At 40.6% G+C, this 18,637-nt stretch overlaps 1 protein-coding gene across 1 annotated transcript in view; it reads left to right on the top strand.

The window, feature by feature from the left end:
* The first annotated feature begins 262 nt into the window (after positions 1-262).
* B3GNTL1 (UDP-GlcNAc:betaGal beta-1,3-N-acetylglucosaminyltransferase like 1) overlaps positions 263-18,637 on the top strand; it is a 102,600-nt gene continuing 84,225 nt past the window's right edge. Inside the window, exons 1-4 of the mRNA XM_028498916.2 lie at positions 263-299; positions 2,468-2,655; positions 4,137-4,253; positions 4,354-4,453. Coding sequence (XP_028354717.1) covers positions 2,593-2,655; positions 4,137-4,253; positions 4,354-4,453 — 280 coding nt within the window. The 5' untranslated portion in view covers positions 263-299; positions 2,468-2,592. The remainder of the gene's footprint in view (positions 300-2,467; positions 2,656-4,136; positions 4,254-4,353; positions 4,454-18,637) is intronic.

Below are 18,637 nucleotides of genomic sequence, written 5' to 3'. Positions count from 1 at the left end.
GGCACCCACCTGTGAGTCAACCCGAATTTGAAGAGCAGTTGCTTAAATCACTTCAGAATGATCCACGTGTGCTAACTGTACAATGTGGTGGTTGGAGGTGATGCTATCTTGAGTTTCCATTTGCCTTCCTGATCACACATCAGGCTCCTCTGGCCCTTTGGTCAGCCCTTCCCACCCTCTTGGTCCTGACTCCGAGTCCAGCCAGGGCCGCTGCACACCTGGCCTGCAATGTGCTGTGCACCCCCGTGCTGGGGGCCACCTGTGGGATCCTGAAGTCACCACCTTGAAGTGCAGGGGAGGTAAGGCTTCTGTCTCTCACACTCAGGTGGACAACTCTCCAGGGCTCTGGGAAGGTCCCAGGGTTCAGCTCCAATTGCCCATGATGGAGGCCCCCACAAGGCATCATGCTGGTCCCGGACTTGCTCCTCCCCTGCCTCACTCCCCTGCCCCAGCTTCCTGGGAACAAAAACCCTCACTGCAAAGACCCCGACTCAGTCTCTGCTTTCTGGGCTCAGGGGGCGGGCACCCAGGCCAGGACAAACATTCTATGTGATACTTGAATGGTCCCATCAAATCCACACCAAACGTTTGCCCAGCTGTTAACTGAATGCTTCCTGTGATGGGAACCTCGTTATTTCCCAAGGCTGGTAAGAAGTCCAGCTCCAGCTTCTTCTCAACACAGTGAGTCTCCACTAGCCTTTACAAAAAGGAGAACGTAGAAAAGAGGACACTGGTGCACATCACACAGTCACACAGCTGGTTGCTCCCTCGTGAATGGATTTACTATCAGGGCCCTATGGCCACCACAGGCGGACCATCTCCGACAGTCCAAGTGCACTGTCGTCCATGGTGCTGGGTGGCTCCTGACCTCCCAGCAGCATCACTGCCCAGTGGAAGTCCAGCTGGAGCTTTGTTGGGGTTCATCCCATCAGGAAATTTGGACAGGACACTTGCTTGGAGGTCTTGCAGTGTGGGCTGAAGGGGAATGTCCAGCTGCTGGCATTCAAGCTTGACCTCACCCTTCATGGGTGCACCCAGGGCAGACTCATTCTCACTTTGGGCCCAGTGTGGCCGAGTCCAGACCTATTCCCATCTTTGCTTCCTATACCCACAATGTAAGAGGGCTGTTGGCATTTTAAAATTTGCAGGCCCTGGCAGTTGGCACTGAGCTTTCTGAATACAACCAGGATTCGCCAACAGTCTGCAGAAACAACATTTAAAAATAAAGAAAAATGTCAGTCACTGGGTGAGCCAAGAGCTGTGGGAGACCTGCATCACTTCCTCTCCAGGGGCCCATGACTTTGTCACCTCCTCATCCTACCCCACATCCTATGTCCGTGTACCTCTGGAGTGGTGGTGTCAGGCCCCATAGTCTGGTCCCTCTGTTGAGAATGTTCCTACCATGAAGAGAAGAATCTCAGCAGCACATCCCCCCAAACCCTGCACTTCTGAAGTGCCTCTTGGCACTCTGAATGTTTGCAAAAAGCAGACTCTAGCCAAATTTTTATTAGGGGGAAGGCAGTGAAAAGCAAACTTCTGGCAGCAGGAGATGTACAGGAAGCAAGACAGGAGCAGCCAAGCCCAATTCCGATAGCATGTGCTGTGGAGGTGCCAGACGCCGTGGGGACCCCTTATCTCTTCCTCCCACTGATTACTGAGGCAGTCTAGCTCCAAAGCCCACAGCACATTCTGGAAGCTATCATGCGACTTTTTACCTAGTCCCTTAAAATGAAACCATTCCTAATACACCAGCCCCTGGAGCACATCAAGTCCTTGGAAACAAATTCTCAGATTGTTTTTGTCCCTTATCCTTTGTAGATAAGGATGCATTTCTACTCATCTGACCTAAGCGTTTCAATCTGTGCAATAGACTTTGAAAATATTGATGCAGTTTAAGGAAAAATGACATTTGAAGTGATGCTTACAAGACATGAAACAGAAGTTTGGCTTTATCATAATTGCTACTTTGTAGAAGGATTTGCATTTAACATTGATTTGGGGCGGTAAAGGCTATGACGTGCTCACTGACCCAGATGGGTCGGGGCACCCGCGTGACAGGCGGTCCCCTCGGCCCCCGGGCGGCGCGGAACCCCGGGGCCCGGTGCTCCACAGGGGGCCGCTCAGGCGTCCCATCGCCAGTGCAGGGGACCATCACCTGCTCTTCACGCAGAACCTTTCCTGGTCAGAGAAGGGACACACGTGGGAAGGCATAGCCACCGGGACAGCGCAGCGTCTTCCCACAAACCCCACCTTCTGCACAACCCAGGAACTCCTGTTAACACTTGATTCACTGCGGACCTCTGAGCCGATCAGATGAGCTCCCTCGGGGCGGAGGCGGGGGGAAGGGTGTGTGCGTGTGCGTGTGTGTGTGGCTGTAGCGGGGTGGAGGGTTGGGGGGGGCCGTGCCTGTGGCTGTGGCTGGACCGTCCTTCCGCCGCTCTAGGCCGCGCCTTTCCACTGCCTGCAGGTCTCCGCTGGATCGACGTCCCTCTGCGCCAATCGGAGGCGCCCGGCCTCGGCCCCGCCTCCCGGCGAGCCGCCCGCGCACGCGCCGTAGCCCGAAGAGGGCGGGGCGGCCGAGGAGCGCGCGCCATGCAGGCCAGCGGGTACCGGGCTGCCGCCGCCCTCGGCCAGGCCCGCGCCCCCGTCCAAGTGGTAGGTGCTGGTTTGGCGGGGGTGGGAGGTGGGGTTGGGGGTGGCGCCCCGCCCCTCCTCGTCCCTCCTCGTCCCTCCTCGCCCCTCCCCGCCCCTCAGCGCCAGTACCCCTCCCTGACTCTGACTCCCCGACTCTCCGCTCGTCTCCTGTCCCCTCCTCTCCTCTCTTCTCCACTCCGCCTCGCTCCCCTCCATCCCTCCCTCCCTCCTCTCCCCATCCTGGGTCTCCATTTCCCACACCACCACCGCCTCTTCTCTTGGGCAGCCTATGAGGGTCTCTGCCCAAATCAACGTTAAAGCACCAGCAAGAGTGCGAACATCGGTTAATCAAGGCTCATCTTTGGCAGAAATTCACATTATGTTTTGTATTGTAGATCTTGAAAACAGTAAAAATATTCTTTCCTTTAAAAAATAATTCCAAAGTAAAGTAAATATGTAAGTAAATTAGGGAACTATTTCTGTGGATAACATAAATGCAGGAAGGGATGCCACTGTTGAATCACATCCTCAGAGTAAAGAACTTGACAGAACTGTATTTTCAGTGCTTATTTCTGTGAGCTTTTCATAACCATATTCAGATTTAGCATTTAAAATATCTATATTTTGTATAGATATATAATTCGTACATATATGCATGTATGTATGTTTGCACGTGTATGCATATGTAGACACACGCTCACACCTGGATGCCCTGTGTTTCTGTTTTCTTACTTGGGAATGTGTCCACTCTTCGTTAGGGTATAAACTCAAGGGTGAGGACCGACTGTAACGTCTATCTTTGGGTATTCTGTATTGCTTAATGTGGTAATATACAGAATTAAGACAAATCCTGTAATCAGTTGTTTTGTTGGCAGTCAAGATGCACTGGTTTTACTCCATACACTTCATAAATTTTTGTTTTATGTGGGCCCTATGAGAAGAGGACAGTGCCAAACTATCCTAAACTGAGTAGAGCAAAGGAAGAGAGAGCTGGAGGGAGGTCACCTCCCCTTTTCTCAGCCCCGCCCCCATACTTTGTTAAAGCAAGTATAGGGGGTACTTAAAAGGGTTTCTTTGTTGCAGTTTCTCTAACATCATGGTTTACTGAAAATGCTTATTTCATGAGTGGGTTCAAGATACACAGATGCTTGTTTCAACCAAAATGATGATGTTTCTGACCACTGATTGGGAAACACATGAATTTGCCGTTGAATTGGGAACATTTTTGATGCCTTTCAGATTTTTGTTTCCTTTTCGAAAGCATCCAGAAGACCAATTCTGGGAAATCTAAGACAATAAATCTTGAGAGAAGGCATAGACACCTTTTTTTTTGTCAGGACATATTCTTTCCCTGGAATCCTTATTCTGGGTTACTCTGTAAGTCAGGTCTTGCCCTTTGGAAACAAGCATTGTGCGGATGGTAATGGGGAAGTAAATTAGAGCCATGGAAAGAGTATGCAGTTTCCACACTTGTTTCTCAATCGGTTTGTTTTGAATTCCAGTCTGTTATCCTCCCGGTCCATGACGCTGAACCATGGCTGGACGAGTGCTTGGGGTCTGTTTTGCAGCAGGACTTCGAAGGCTCCATGGAGCTTTCTGTTTTTAATGATGCCAGTAAGGTATTTATGAACTTCCTGTTGGTGATTTAGCCCTAGTGTAAGTCATCTCTGACTGTTTGGAGGAAAGTTTCCTGACCTGCCAACGTCCTCGTGCTTTCAGGACAAGTCTATGACTATCATTGAAAAATGGAAAGAGAAGCTGGAAGGTTCCGGCATCCTCGTGGTCATTGGAGGGCACGATTCTCCTTCTCCCCGAGGAGGTCAGTAACCGTGTTTAGTTTATTATTCTTATCGACTTATGTACTTAAATAGCTTCCTGTTGTTCAAATCCTGGTGAAAATTATCCTGAGTAATACTTGAGTATACCACTTATTAAGGACTTGGTAAGCCTGGCTTTCTTATGCTTCAGTAAGGATTTGTGTACATCCACTGCTCATTCTTTACTTATTCAGCCCAACAGAAAGCCACTGGGTGTTTTTATTCCTGGTGTGATTGGTCATTATTGGTCACCTCTAATTTTTAAAATTCTTTTCTTGTGACATTAGATTTGTTTTTGTCCATTAAAAAAAGAAATCTTCTTAAAGAAGCAGCTTTTGGTTTCATTGATTTTCTATATTGTTTTTCTTTTTCCTATTTTGTCTGTTTTCTATTTCGACTCTGAATTGTATTATTTTCTTGCTGCTCACTTTGGGTTTAATTGGTTCTTTTTGTAATTTTTTAAAAAAATTAGTTAATTTACTTATTTATTTTTGGCTGCTTTGGGTCTGTTGCTGCGTGTGGGCTTTCTCTAGTTGCGGCGAGTGGGGGCTATTCTTCATTGTGGTGCGCAGGCTTCTCATTGCTGTGGCTTCTCTTTTTGTGGAGCACGGGCTCTAGGCACGCGGGCTCAGTAGTTGTGGCTCGCAGGCTCTAGAGCGCAGGCTCAGTAGTTGTGGCGCACGGGCTTAGTTGCTCTGTGGCCTGTGGGATCTTCCCGTACCAGGGCTCGAACCCGTGTCCCCTGCATTGGCAAGCAGATTCTTAACCACTGCGCCACCAGGGAAGCCCCTCTTTTTGTAAAAGGTGAAAGCTGAGGTCATTGGTTTGAGACCTTTCTCATTTTCTAACATAGGCATCTAGTGATATAAATTCCCCTCTAACTATTGCATTAGCAGCATCCCACAAATTCTGATATGTTATGTTTTAATTTTCATTCAACTTCAAAATACGTTCTAATTTCCCCTTTGATTTCTTATTTGATTTATGGATTATTTGAAGTGTAGTATTTAGTTTCCAAATATTTGAGGGATTTCCCAGATATCTTTCTATTATTCATTTCTGATTTAATTCCTCTGAAGTAAGAGAACATACTTTTTTGACTTGAATCTTTTAAATTTAGTAAGATTTACTTTATAGCCCAGGATAAGGCCTATCTTGACAAATGTTCCGTGTGCACTTGAGAAGGTTGTGTATCTGCTGCTGTTGGTGGAGTTTTCTGTAAACGTAAATCAAGTCCAGTCGGGCACAGTCTTGTTTAAATCTACTGCATCCTTGCTGATACAAGGTCTACTTGTTCTCAGTTACTGAGGCGGGGTATTGAAATCTCCAACTCTAATTGTAGATTTATTATTCTTCCTTATAGTTTTATCATTTTTGGCTTTGTGTATTTTGAAACTCTGTTAATATTTGAGATTGTTGTGAAGAATTGACCCCTTCTTCATTATGAATAACCCTCCTGACCTCTGGTAATATACATTGTTTGATATTACTATAACTGCTCTGGCTTTATTTTGACTAGTGTTAGCATAGTGTATCTTTTCCATCAATTTTTTCTGTTAACCCATTCCTGTCTTTATATTTAAAGGATGCCCCCTCCCTTATAGATTCTTGTAGACAACATATGATGGTGCTTTTTAAATCCAATCTGACAATCTCTGCCTTTTAACTGGGATGTTTACATTAGTTACATGTAATGTGATTATTGATGTGGTTAGGTGTGAGTCTCTCTTCTTGCTATTATCTTATATTAGTCGCATCTATTCTTCATTCCATTTTCCTCTTTCTCTGCCTTCTTTTGGATTAATTAAATATCTTTTATAACAGCTTTATTAAAATACAATTTATATACCATACAATCCACCCATCAAAGTATACAATCAAGTGTTTTGTAGTATGTTCAAAGATGTGTGCAGCCACCACCACAGTCAATTTTAGAACATTTTCATCACCTCAAAAAGGAACCCTGTATCCTTTAGTTATCACCCTCCATACCCCATCCCCCCCAGCCGTACGCAACCACTGATTTACTTTCTGTCTGTAGATTTGCCTGTTTTGGACATTTCGTATAAATGGAATCATATAATATGTGTTCTTTTGTGACTGGCTTCTTTCATGTAGCAAGATGTTTTTAAGGTTCATGTTGAGGCATATATTAGTACTTCATTCCTTTTTATGAGAGAATAATATTGGGTTGGCCAATTTTAAGTAAAAATAAAAAACATTTTTCATTTGCACCGAGAACTTTATTGAACAATGTATTCATTAACCAAACGAACGTTTTGGCCAACCCAATATTTAATTGTATAGATGTACCATATTTTGTTTATCCATTCATCAGCTGAGGGACATTTGGGTTGTTCTACCTTTTGGCTGTTGTGAAGAGCGCTAGTGTAAACACTTGTGTACAAATTTTTGTTTCAACATAGGTTTTCAGTTCCTTTGGGTATATACCTCGTAGTTGAATTGCTGGGTCATATTGTAATTCTATGTTCAGCATATTGAGAAACTGCCAAACTATTTTCCACATCAGTTGCACCATTTTACATTGCCACTAACCATGTATGAGGGCTGCAGTTTCTCCACATCCTTACCAGAACTTCTTATTTTCTGTGTTCTTTTTTATTTTATTTATTTTAATTTTTTTTTATTTTTAGATGTTGGGGGTAGGAGTTTATTAATTAATTTATTTATTTTTGCTGTGTTGGGTCTTCGTTTCTGTGCGAGGGCTTTCTCTAGTTGTGGCAAGCGGGGGCCACTCTTCATCGCGGTGTGCAGGCCTCTCACTATCGTGGCCTCTCTTGTTGCGGAGCACAGGCTCCAGACACGCAGGCTCAGTAGTTGTGGCTCACGGGCCTAGTTGCTCCGTGGCATGTGGGATCCTCCCAGACCAGGGCTCGAACCAGTGTCCCCTGCATTAGCAGGCAGATTCTCAACCACTATGCCACCAGGGAAGCCCCTGTGTTCTTTTTTATTATAGCCATCCTAGTGAGTATGAAATGGTTTTTCATTGTGGTTTTGATTTGCATTTCTCTACTGACTAATGATATGGAGCCTCTTTTTGTGTGCTTGTTGTCCATTTGTATATCTTCTTTGGAGAAATGTCTATCCAAGTCCTTTGACCATTTTAAAATTGGATTGTTTGCTTTTTGTTGTTGAGCTGTAGGGGTTCTTTATATATTCTGGATACTAGACCCTTATCAAATATATGATTTGCAAATATTTTCTCCCATACTTTGGATTGTCTTTTCACTCTCCTGAGAATAATCTTTGATGCACAAAAATTGTAATTTTGATTAAATCCAATTTATTTTTGTTGTCATTTTATGTGCTTTTGGTGTCCTTTCTAAGAAATCATTGCTTAATCAAGGTCATGAACATTTACGCCTTTGTTTTCTTCAAAGAGTTTTATAATTTGAGCTCTTTTATGTAGGTCTTTGTTCCATTTTGAGTTCATTTTTGTATATGGTGTGAAGTAAGAGTATAACTTCATTCTTTTGCATGTGGATATTGAGTTGTTCCAACACCATTTGTTTAAGACTATCCTTTCTCCATTGAAAGTTTTGGTAACCTTGTGAAAATCAGTTGACGGTAAATGAATGGGTTCATTTCTGGACTCTATTCTTATGCCAGTACCACACTGCTTTGATTACCATAGCTTTGTGGTAGGTTTTGATATTGGGAAGTGTGAGTCTTCCAACTGCGTTTTCCTTTTTCAAAATTGTTTTGCAATTTCATATGAATTTTAGGATCAGTTTTTCCATTTCTGCGAAAAAGACCATTGGGATTTTGATGGGGATGGCATTGAATCTGTATATCTGTTTGGGTTGTGTTGTCACTTTAACAATATTAAGTCTTCCAATTCATGAACACAGACTATCTTTCCTTAGATCTTAGATCTTCTTCAGTTTCTTTTATCAATGTTTTATAACTTTCAATGTACAAGTCTTTTGCCTCTTTGGTTAAATTAACTCCTCAGCATTTTATTATTTTTTATGGTAGCGTGAATGAAATTGTTTTCTTAATTTCCTTCTCAGATTGTTCATTGTTAGTGTATAGGAAAACTGATTTTCCTGTGTATTGATCTTGTATTCTGCAACTTTGTTGAACTTGTTTATTAGCTCTAGTAGTTTTTTTGTGAGTTTTTAGGATTTCCTATGTTTAAGATCATGTCATCTGCAACTGAGATAGTTTTACTTATCCCTTTTTAATTGGATGCCTTATTTCTTTTTCTTGCCTAATTGCTCCAGCTAGAACTTCCAGTGTTTAGTAGGAGTGCAGAAAGGAGACACCCTTGTCTTGATCCTTATCTTAGCGGGAAAGCATATGGTGTTTCACCATTGAGTATGATGTTAGCTGTGGATTTTTAAATACCCTTTATCATGCTGAGGAAGTTCCCTTCAATTCCTAGTTTGTTGACTGTGTTTTTCTTTATCATGAAAGAGGATTTTGTCCAATCTTTTTTCTGCATCAGTTGAGATAATCATATAGGTTTTTTTCCTACAGTTCTATTAAGGTGGTATATTATACTGATTGATTTTGTCTGTTGAACCACCCTTGCATTACTGGGATAAATCCCACTTGGTCATGGTGTATAATCTTTCTAATATGCTGCTGGATTTAGTTTGCCAGTATTTTGTTGAGGATTTCTACATAGATATTCATAAGGGATATTGGTATGTAGTTTTCCTTTCTTCTGACGTCTCCGTCTGACTATAGTATCAGAGTAATGCTGGCTTTGTAGAATGAGTTAAGATGTGTTTCCTTTTCTTCTATTTTTTTTTTTTGGAAGAGTTTTTTTTGTTTTTTTTTGTTTTTTGGAAGAGATTGAGAAGGATTGTTGTTAATTCTCTAAATGTTTGGTAGAATTCACTAGTGGAACCATCTGATCCTAGGCTTTTTTGCTGTTGTTGGGAGATTTTGATTACTGATTCAATCTCTATTTGTTATAGGTATGTTCAGATTTTTTACTTCTTCTTGAGTTAGTTTTGATAGTTAGTGTGTTTCTAGAAATTGTCCATTTCGTCTAGGTTATCTAATTTGTTGGCATACAGTTGTTCATAATATTCAATTATAATCTGTTTAGGTTTCTGTTAAATTTAGTAGTAATGAACCCACTTTCTTTTTCTTTTCTTTTCTTTTTTTTTTTTTTGGCCGTGCCTCGCAGCTTGTAGGATCTTAGTTCCCTGACCAGGGGTCGAACCCGCACCCCCTGTAGTGGAAGTGCAGAGTCTTAACCACTGGACCATCAGGGAAGTCTCCCCACTTTCGTTTTTGATTTTAGTAATTTGTAGCTTCTTTGTTCTTAGTCTAGCTAAAGGTTTGTCAATGTTGTTGATCTTCTCAAAGAACCAACTTTTGGTTTCATTGATTTTCTCTGTTTTTTTTTAGTCTTTATTTCATTTATCTCTGTTCTGATCTTTATTATTTCTTTCCTTCTGCTAGCTGTGTGTTTAATGTGTTCTTCTTTTTCTAGCTCCATAATGTGTAAAGTTAGGTTGTTGACTTGAGATGTCTTTTATGTAGACATTTATATATAAATTTCCCTCTGATCACCGCTTTTGCTGCATCCTGTAAGTTTTGGTATGCTGTATTTTTATTTTTATTTATCTCTTAAGTATATTCTAATTTCCCTTATTTGACCCATTGTTTATTTAAGAGTAGGTTGTTTAATTTTCACATATTTGTCCTTCCATTATTGAATTCTAGTTTCATTCCATTGTGGTCAGAGAAGATACTTAATCTGATTTCAGTCTTTAAAAAATTTTTGAGATATGTTTTGTGGCCTGACATGTGGTCTGTCTTGGAGAATGTTGCATGTGCATTTAGGAAGAATGCATACTCTGCTGTTATTGAGTAGAGTGTTGTGTATATGTCTGTTAGGTCTGTTGGTTTATAGTGTTGTTCAAGTCCTCTATTACCTTACTGATATTCTGTCTTGATGTTCTATCTATTATTTAAAGTGAGGTGTTGAAGTATTCAACTACTATAGTAGGATTATCTGTTTCTCCCTTCAATTCTGTTCATTATTGCTTCATTTATTTTGGGGCTGTCTTGTTAGATGTGTACAGTTTTATAATTGTTATATTTTCTTGATTGACCCTTTCATCAATATATAGTGTCCTTTGTTTCTTGTAACAATTTCTGACTTAGGGTTTATTTTCCCTAGTACTAGTTTAATCACTCCAGCACTTTTTTGGTTTCTGGTTGAATGGAATATCTTTTTCCATCATTTCACTTTCGACTTATTTGTGCCTTTGGATCTAAGATGAATCTCCTGTAGCATTTAAATGGATCATGTGTTTTTTTAATCCATTCTGCCAATCTTTGCCTTTTAATTGGAGCATTTATATTTAAAGTAATTACTTTCGAGGAAGGACTTTTGCAATTTTGCTATTGTTTTCTATATGCTGTCTATCTCTTTTATTCTTCAGTCCTCCATCAGTGCTTTCCTTTGTGTTTAATTGGTTATTACTAGTGTGCCATTTTTATTCCCTTCTCATTTCCTATTCTGTGTATTTGTAAGTTATTTTCTTAGTCATCACTGTGGGGATTACAATTAACATCTTAAATTCATAACAATCTAATTTGAATTAACACCAACTTAACTTTAATAGTGTATAAAGCTCTGCTCCTGTACAGCTGTGTACCTCCCACTTTATATCATTTTTGTCACAAATTATGTCTTTATTATTTGCCCATTAACATAAGTTTATAATCATTGTTCAATGTGCCTTTTAAATCATATGGGAAAAATACAAACTGAAAGTAAAATAATACTGGCTTTTATATTTAGCTACATAGTAATCCTGTTAGCATTTCTTGTAGGGTAGATCTGTTAGTGAATATCTCCCTTAGCTTTTGTTTATCTGCAAATGTGTGAATTTCTCCATTTTTGAAGGATAGTTTTGCCAGATACAGAGTTTCTGTATGTTATAGACCCAACAATACATTACTTACATATTGTTTTTTAAATTAATTTCTTATTGGAGTATAGTTGATTTACAATGTTGTGTTAGTTTCTGATGTACAGCAAACTGAATCAGCCATACATATACATATATCCACTCTCTTCTAGACTCCATTCCCATGTAGGTCATTACAGGGCACCGAATAGAGTTCCCTGAGCTATACAGTAGGTTCTTATTAGTTATCTTTTATATATAGTAGTGTGTGTATGTCAGTCCCAATCTCCCAATGTATACTCCCCCTTCCATAAGTTTGTTTTCTACATCTGTGACTCAATTTCAGTTTTGTAAATAAGTTCATTTGTACCATTTTTAAAAATTGGGGTATAGTTGTTTTACAATGTTGTGTTAGTTTCTGCTGTACAGTGAAGTGGAGTTCCCTGTGCTATACAGTAGTTTCTTATTAGTTATCTGTTTTATACATATTATTGTATATATGTCAATCCCAGTGTACCAATTCATCCCACCCCCCATCCCCCGCTGCTTTCCCTCCTTGGTGTCCATACATATGTTCTCTACATCTGTGTCTCTATTTCTGCCTTGCAAACTGGTTCATCTGTACCATTTTTCTAGATTCCACACATATGCATTAATATACGATATTGGTTTTTCTCTTTCTGACTTACTTCACTCTGTATGACAGTCTCTAGGTCCATCCATGTTGCTGCAAATGGCATTATTTCATTCTTTTTTATGACTGAGTAATATTCCATGGTATATATGTACCACATCTTCTTTATCCATTCCTCTGTTGATGGACATACAGGTTATTTCCATGTCCTGGCTATTGTAAATAGTGCTGCAGTGAACACTGGGGTGCATGTATCCTTTCGAATTATGGTTTTCTGCAGATATATGCCCAGGAGTGGGATTGCTGGATCATATGGTAGCTCTATGTTTTGTTTTTAAAGAAATTGCCATACTGTTCTCCATAGTGGCTGTATCAATTTACATTCCCACCAGCGGTGTAGGAGGGTTCCTTTTTTTCCACACCCTCTCCAGCATTTATTGTTTGTAGATTTTTTGATGATGGCCATTCTAACTGGTGTGAGGTGATACCTCATTGTAGTTTTCATTTGCATTTCTCTAATAATTAGTGATGTTGAACATCTTTTCTTGTGCCTCTTGGCCATCTGTATGTCTTCTTTGGAGAAGTGTCTGTTTAGATCTTCCACCCATTTTTTGATTGGGTTGTTACATATTGGTTTTTTTTTTTTTTTTTTTTTTTGTGGTATGTGGGCCTCCCTCTGTTGCGGCCTCTCCCGTTGCGGAGCACAGGCTCCGGACACGCAGGCTCAGCGGCCATGGCCCACGGGCCCAGCCGCTCCGCGGCATGTGGGATCCTCCCAGACCGGGGCGCGAACCCGGTTCCCCTGCATTGGCAGGCGGACGCGCAACCACTGCGCCACCACGGAAGCCCTTACATATTGTTTTATACAATTATTATTTTTCTTACTACTGCTACTTCAGTTAGCAGAAGAAAGGAGAAGAAATAAGCATTTATATTGTCTTTCATAATTAACAGTTACTTTACTGGTGCTCTCTTTTTTTCTTTCATGGATTTGAAATACTCCCTGGAATCACCTGGGGTCAATCTTTTTACTCTAAAGAACTTCCTTTAGTATCTCTTGTAAGGTGAATCAACAATTTTGCTCAGTGTTTGTTTATTTGGAATGTCTTAATTTCTCCTTTATTTTTGAAAGATAGTTTTAGTGGATATAGGATTCTTGGTTAACAGTTTTTTCTTTGAGTTCTTTGAATATGTTATCCCACTGCCTTCTGGCCTCCATTGTTTGTGCTGAAAAGTCAACTGTTAATCTTATTGAGATTTCCTTTCTTTTCCCTTGTCTCTTTTAAGATTTTCTCCCTGTTTTTGGCTTTCATTGTTTTTACTATGATGTATCTAGTTGTGAATCTATTGAGTTTATCCTCCTTGGAGTTTGTTGAGCTTCTTGAATGTGTAGATTAATGTTTTTCACTGCATTTGGAAAGATTTTAGCCATTATATCTTTGAATATTTTTTGTGCTTATTGCTCTCTCCTTTTCTTTTAGTACTACTATTATGCATATATTAGTGTCTTTAATAGTATTTCAGATTTCTCTGAGGTCATGTTTATTTTTCTTCATTCTTTTTTCTGTCTGTTCTTCAGATTGCATTATTTTTATCCATCAAGTTTGCTAATTTTTCTGCCAATTCAAATATACTGTTGAGTTCCTCTAGGGAATTTTTTAGTTAGGGTGTTATACTTTTCAGCTCTAGAATTTCCAGTTGGTCCTTTTTAATAATTTTTGTCTCTTTATTGATACTCTTGATTTGATATGACATTGTCTTCATACCTTTCTTTGTTTCTTTAATTATGGTTTCCTTTAGGTCTTTGAACATATTTATAATGGTTACTTTGAGGTCTTTGTTAAATCAGACACTGTGATGTTCTCAGTAGAAGTTCCTGGGCCTTCTTTTTATTTGGCGTCTGGGTAATGCTTTCTTGTTTCTTTGCATGTCTCCTAATTTTTGTTGGAAACTGGACATATTAGATAATATAGTAACTCTGGGTACTGGTCCCCCCCACCCCGACTAGGCTTGTTATTATTATTGACTTGTTTGCTTGTATAGTGACTGGTTGGATAATTTTAGTAAAGTCTGCTCCCCTGCCCTTGCAGTGTGAAACCTCTAATGATCTCTCTCAAGAATACAGCGCTGGGTGTACCCACAGTCACCCTGAGGTGGCAGTGGTGTGGGCTGGCCTCTCTTTCCCTGACCACACCCAGCTGTCAAGCTCCACTTATTGCTGACTGCTTTACTGTTTTCAACAATACCTAAGAGCATAAATTTCTATATAAGAATAATTCAAGTGAATTCAGATTCCTTCAAAGGAATAGTTCTTGAGGTCAGTGTTTAAAGTTTGTTCTGACACCAGGAGGGCTCTTCTCAGCTGTCTCTTACCCGTTTATGTCTAGCAAACTTGTCGTCCCACAGTTTAGCCTATATTGCCAATGAATCTACCAATCTCCTTTACCAGCTGCCTCTCACCACTGTTTTGGGTATGCCTTAGGGCTTGAACTTCACACCCTGTTGCAGATGAAGCAGGGGGTGGGCAGTAACCCTATGTCTCTCTCAATATGGAACCCCCACCCCACAAACTAGGGCAAGGGCATTTGGGTCCCCAGTATTCTTGGTGATACCACTCCCAGTGTAGACAGAGAGTCCATCCCAGCATGGGGGCTGAGTGGGAGAAGGGAGCCCCACTTTTCAACTGCATTTGCCTGGATCTCAGCCTCAGCAACAGGTACCTGGAGTCAGGATGAGAAATACTGATGCCCTATCTCTCCCAGGAAAATAGCTTTCTGATGGGCCTAGCAGAAGAGGGAACCCTGTATTTTTGGCTGAACCTGTCGGGGGTGGGGTTTCCTTCTTGGGGGAGGGAAGGAGCAGGTCTTGGCTCAAATACCTAGACCCTCACTATTACTGAGTTTTAGTAGATTTTCTTGAATAAATATTTTTTTCATTTACTGTTTGTTAGGGCCATTTCTAGAGACTGTAAATGGTTGGGTTTTAAAAAAATTATTTAAAAAATATTTTTTTAAAATTAAATTATTAAAAAAATAATTTTTTACCAGTTTTGCTGGCAAGCAGTCTGTGGAACTTGTGCTGTCAGGCCAGCTCCAATCAAAATTTCTTTTGGTTCTGTTTTATCTCCTTTGTTGGCTTATTAGCTGTAATTCCTTTTTTGCCTTGTTAGTGATTGATTTGGAGTTTACAGAATATACTGTCCACATACCAGGTTCAGCCCCTCAAATGTGTGTACAACTTCACATATAGTGTGAGAACCTCATGACAGTGCAAGTCCTTCTCTCCCCTCTTGCCTTTTTTGCTGTTGTTGTCATGCATTCTACTTTTACAGGTACCATAAACCCCACAAACGTTGGTATTAACTTAGTTTAAACAGTCAATCATCTTTTTAAGAGATTTAAATAATAAGAAAGAAAATTACTCATTTACTCATATAGTTTTAGTTTTCAGTGCTCTTCATTTCTTTGTGTAGAGCCAGATTTCCATCTTCTATGATTTTCCTTCTGCCTGGACTTTTTAAAACATTTCTTGCAGTGATGGTCTACTGGCGATGAATTCTTTTACCTTTTGTATGTCCTTATCTGGCATGTTTGAGTGTTGGCTGGTGGATCCTGTGATGAAGAAATTTCATCACAAGCTTTATTATCCTTCCTTTAGTCCCTACTTGCTGCCCCCAGAGCACCTCCCCATACAGATGAGCTTGCCCCTTAGGTAACCTGACTGTACTTCCCCCCACAGGTGAGCTTGCCCCTTAGGTAACCTGCCTGTACTGCTTTTGCCCACCCCCACCCGCCTCTTCCCTTCCTTCTGTTCATCCTTCCATCTTCCTCTGTTCTGTGCAATTCCTTTCCTTTTGGGAGTGGACAGGGAGAAGAGAAGGAGGAGGCCTGAAATGGCTGTCTTCTATATTTATGGGAACAGCTTCTCCCAGTCCTGTTGCTGCCTCCTGAACCTGCTGTTCTTTTGCTTCACAGTGATGGAGGGAGGGGTGGGCAATCAGCTCCCCACACAGTGGCGGGTGGAGGAAAGAACACAATCCGAAAGTTCTTGCCAAGCGAGCCTCTGGACTGTGGTGTTTGGGTTTCTTTCCACGTCAGGGTACAACCTCCTTCTGTCTCCTCTCGAGGTTCTTGCAGTTTTTAAATCAGAAGTTCAGAGTCTATGATCTCCTTTTGTTTCTAGTGTTGGACTTGGGTAGAGAGGGTAGACTACCAGTTTCACTGGTTCCCTGTCTTGTCCAACGCTAATAGTTTTTCACATTATCCCAGATTTTCTATTTGGGTAATCTAATCCTGAATAAATATTATAATTTTGTTTCTTTATTTCTAATTTAGTCTTTATTTTTCATATATTTTGGGGGGGTAGAAGAACAATGTGGAATCACATTAATGAATCCTTTTATTTTGCTGGCTTAGTGGGAATGTTTGTAGTGTTTCAGTGTTAAAAGTATGACATTTACTATTGCTTTCTGATAGATGCCTTTATCAAGGTAACTTGATATTTCTAATTTAGTAAGCCTTCATAAAATGAGGCATCAGGGACTTCCCTGTTGGTCCAGTGGTTAAGACTCTGCACTTCCTGTGCTGGGGACTTTGGTTTGATCCCTGATGGAGATCTAAGATCCCATGTGCTGCATGGTGCAGCCAGAAAAAAAAAAAAAAAAAAGCGTCAGTGTAGAATTTATTAGATGTCTTTTAGGTATCTGTTAAGGTGATTGCCTATTTTTTTCTCCTAACATTTTTATTGTAGTAAATTACATTAGTATTTTTCTTAACAGTGAACCACTCTTGCAGTGCCAGAACTAACCAGCCATAACACTATAGTATTTTCATACAATGCAATTATTTGGTTTTCTTAAGGATTTTTATATCTATATACATATGGAACATTGGTCTGTAGTTTTTTGTGTGGGTTACATGTCTGGCTCAGGGGTGAGAGCAGAAGGTCTCGGACTTGCTGATGTAGCTTCATGAGAGCAATAACTGTGCAGAACAATTCAGCCCACTTTTGTCTCAACCTCCCATGTAAACTAGCCTCACAGCCTGCATTTAGATGGCAGGAAAACCATTTACTTATTTTCACGAATAAATGTCTACTTTGACTAATTACAGATTATTATTATTTTTTTTTTTTTGGTATGCGGGCCTCTCACTGTTGTGGCCTCTCCCGTTGCGGAGCGCAGGCTCCGGATGCACAGGCTCAGCGGCCATGGCTCACGGGCCCAGCCGCTCCGCGGCATGTGGGATCTTCCCGCACTTGGGCACGAACCCGTGTCCCCTGCATCGACAGGCGGATTCTCAACCACTGCGCCACCAGGGAAGCCCCAGATTATTTTTTAACACCAGTTTGTGGTTAAAAAAAAAAAAAAGAAAGAAAATTCGGGCATACAGAAAGGTCTGCAATGAAATGTAAAAGCTCCACACCCTAGGAGCAACCAGTGTTTTTTAGTTCCTACTGGATTTATTTAACTCACAGTGTCAGTTGATACTTGCTATGAAAGAGGAAACATTTAGCCCACTGTAGGTACTTCACACTTCCCTTTCTCTTTTTTCCCCCCTCAGAGTTTTGGTTTGTCATAATATATCTATATTGTCAGGGCTTATAATCTTTACATTCTGTTCTGTAACTCTTGTTGTTTTATGTACTTGACTTAGTTGATTCCAACAGCTTAAACCTTGCAAAAACAGCGCTAATGGTTTTTTAAGTAACTGTTATGCACTGCAGACCACCTAGTGGATTAGACTTGGAGGAGGAACTGAAATAAATCTGCTGCTAACCCCGTGCTGCACACTGAGGGGATTCCCAGGTGTCAAAATCTATGGCGCCTTTAAAAAATCTTCTGCTTTATTCCCTTCCACTGTATACGCATGCACCATTGTTTGGGGTGGTTTTTTTCTTCTCTTTTTATTTTATTTAATTTTCTTTTTAATTATGTTCCTTTTTAATTTCTCTTAAGTACTTCTTCAGGTAATTTTTTCATATCCAGTATGTGGATGGTAAAATATTTAGAGTATTTACATGTCTAAAAATGTCTTTATTTTGTACTTATACTCAATTGGCAGTTTGAGTATAGAATTCTAGGTGCAAAATAATTTTCCTTAGAATTTTGGAGGAGTTACTTCATTATCTTCTGGTATCCCCTGATTCTAGTAAGAAATCTTATGTAAGTCTGACTCTTGTTATTTTAAAGGTATCTTTTCTGAAAGTGTCTAAGATTTTTCTCTTTATGTTTTGAGTTTTGAAATTTCATGATGCTGGGTCAAGTTGTGGTTGTTTCTTCATTCATCCTCTGTTTCTGTAAAATGGTTCGCTTTGCATTTTTAGCTTTAATTGTAATCTAGTGTGCTTCCAGTAGTTTGACTAATTTACAGTTTTCACAGAAGACTTGAAAACAATATGCCTGCACACATTGCTAGAGCTGAAAGTGGAGGCAGGACAGATGATGAGACTGTGGCTGGTGGGGTTGAAGGTAGAGGCAGGGCAGATGATAAGCCTGGCTGGTGGACAGATTCCTGTAGGTTTTAGGAGTCATGTCTTTCTTTAAAAAGTAGCCCTCAACTTTGGTTGCATGTTAGAATTGCCTGGAGAGGCTTTAAGAATCCTGATGCCTGAGTCCTACCCTAAGATGTTCTCGTGTAATTGGTCTGGGG

Source organism: Physeter macrocephalus, chromosome 14, assembly GCF_002837175.3.
Source record: "Physeter macrocephalus isolate SW-GA chromosome 14, ASM283717v5, whole genome shotgun sequence".
Taxonomy (NCBI): domain Eukaryota; kingdom Metazoa; phylum Chordata; class Mammalia; order Artiodactyla; family Physeteridae; genus Physeter; species Physeter macrocephalus.
The sequence above is the reverse complement of the archived record's forward strand: the minus strand, read 5'-3'. Positions and strand labels throughout refer to the sequence as shown.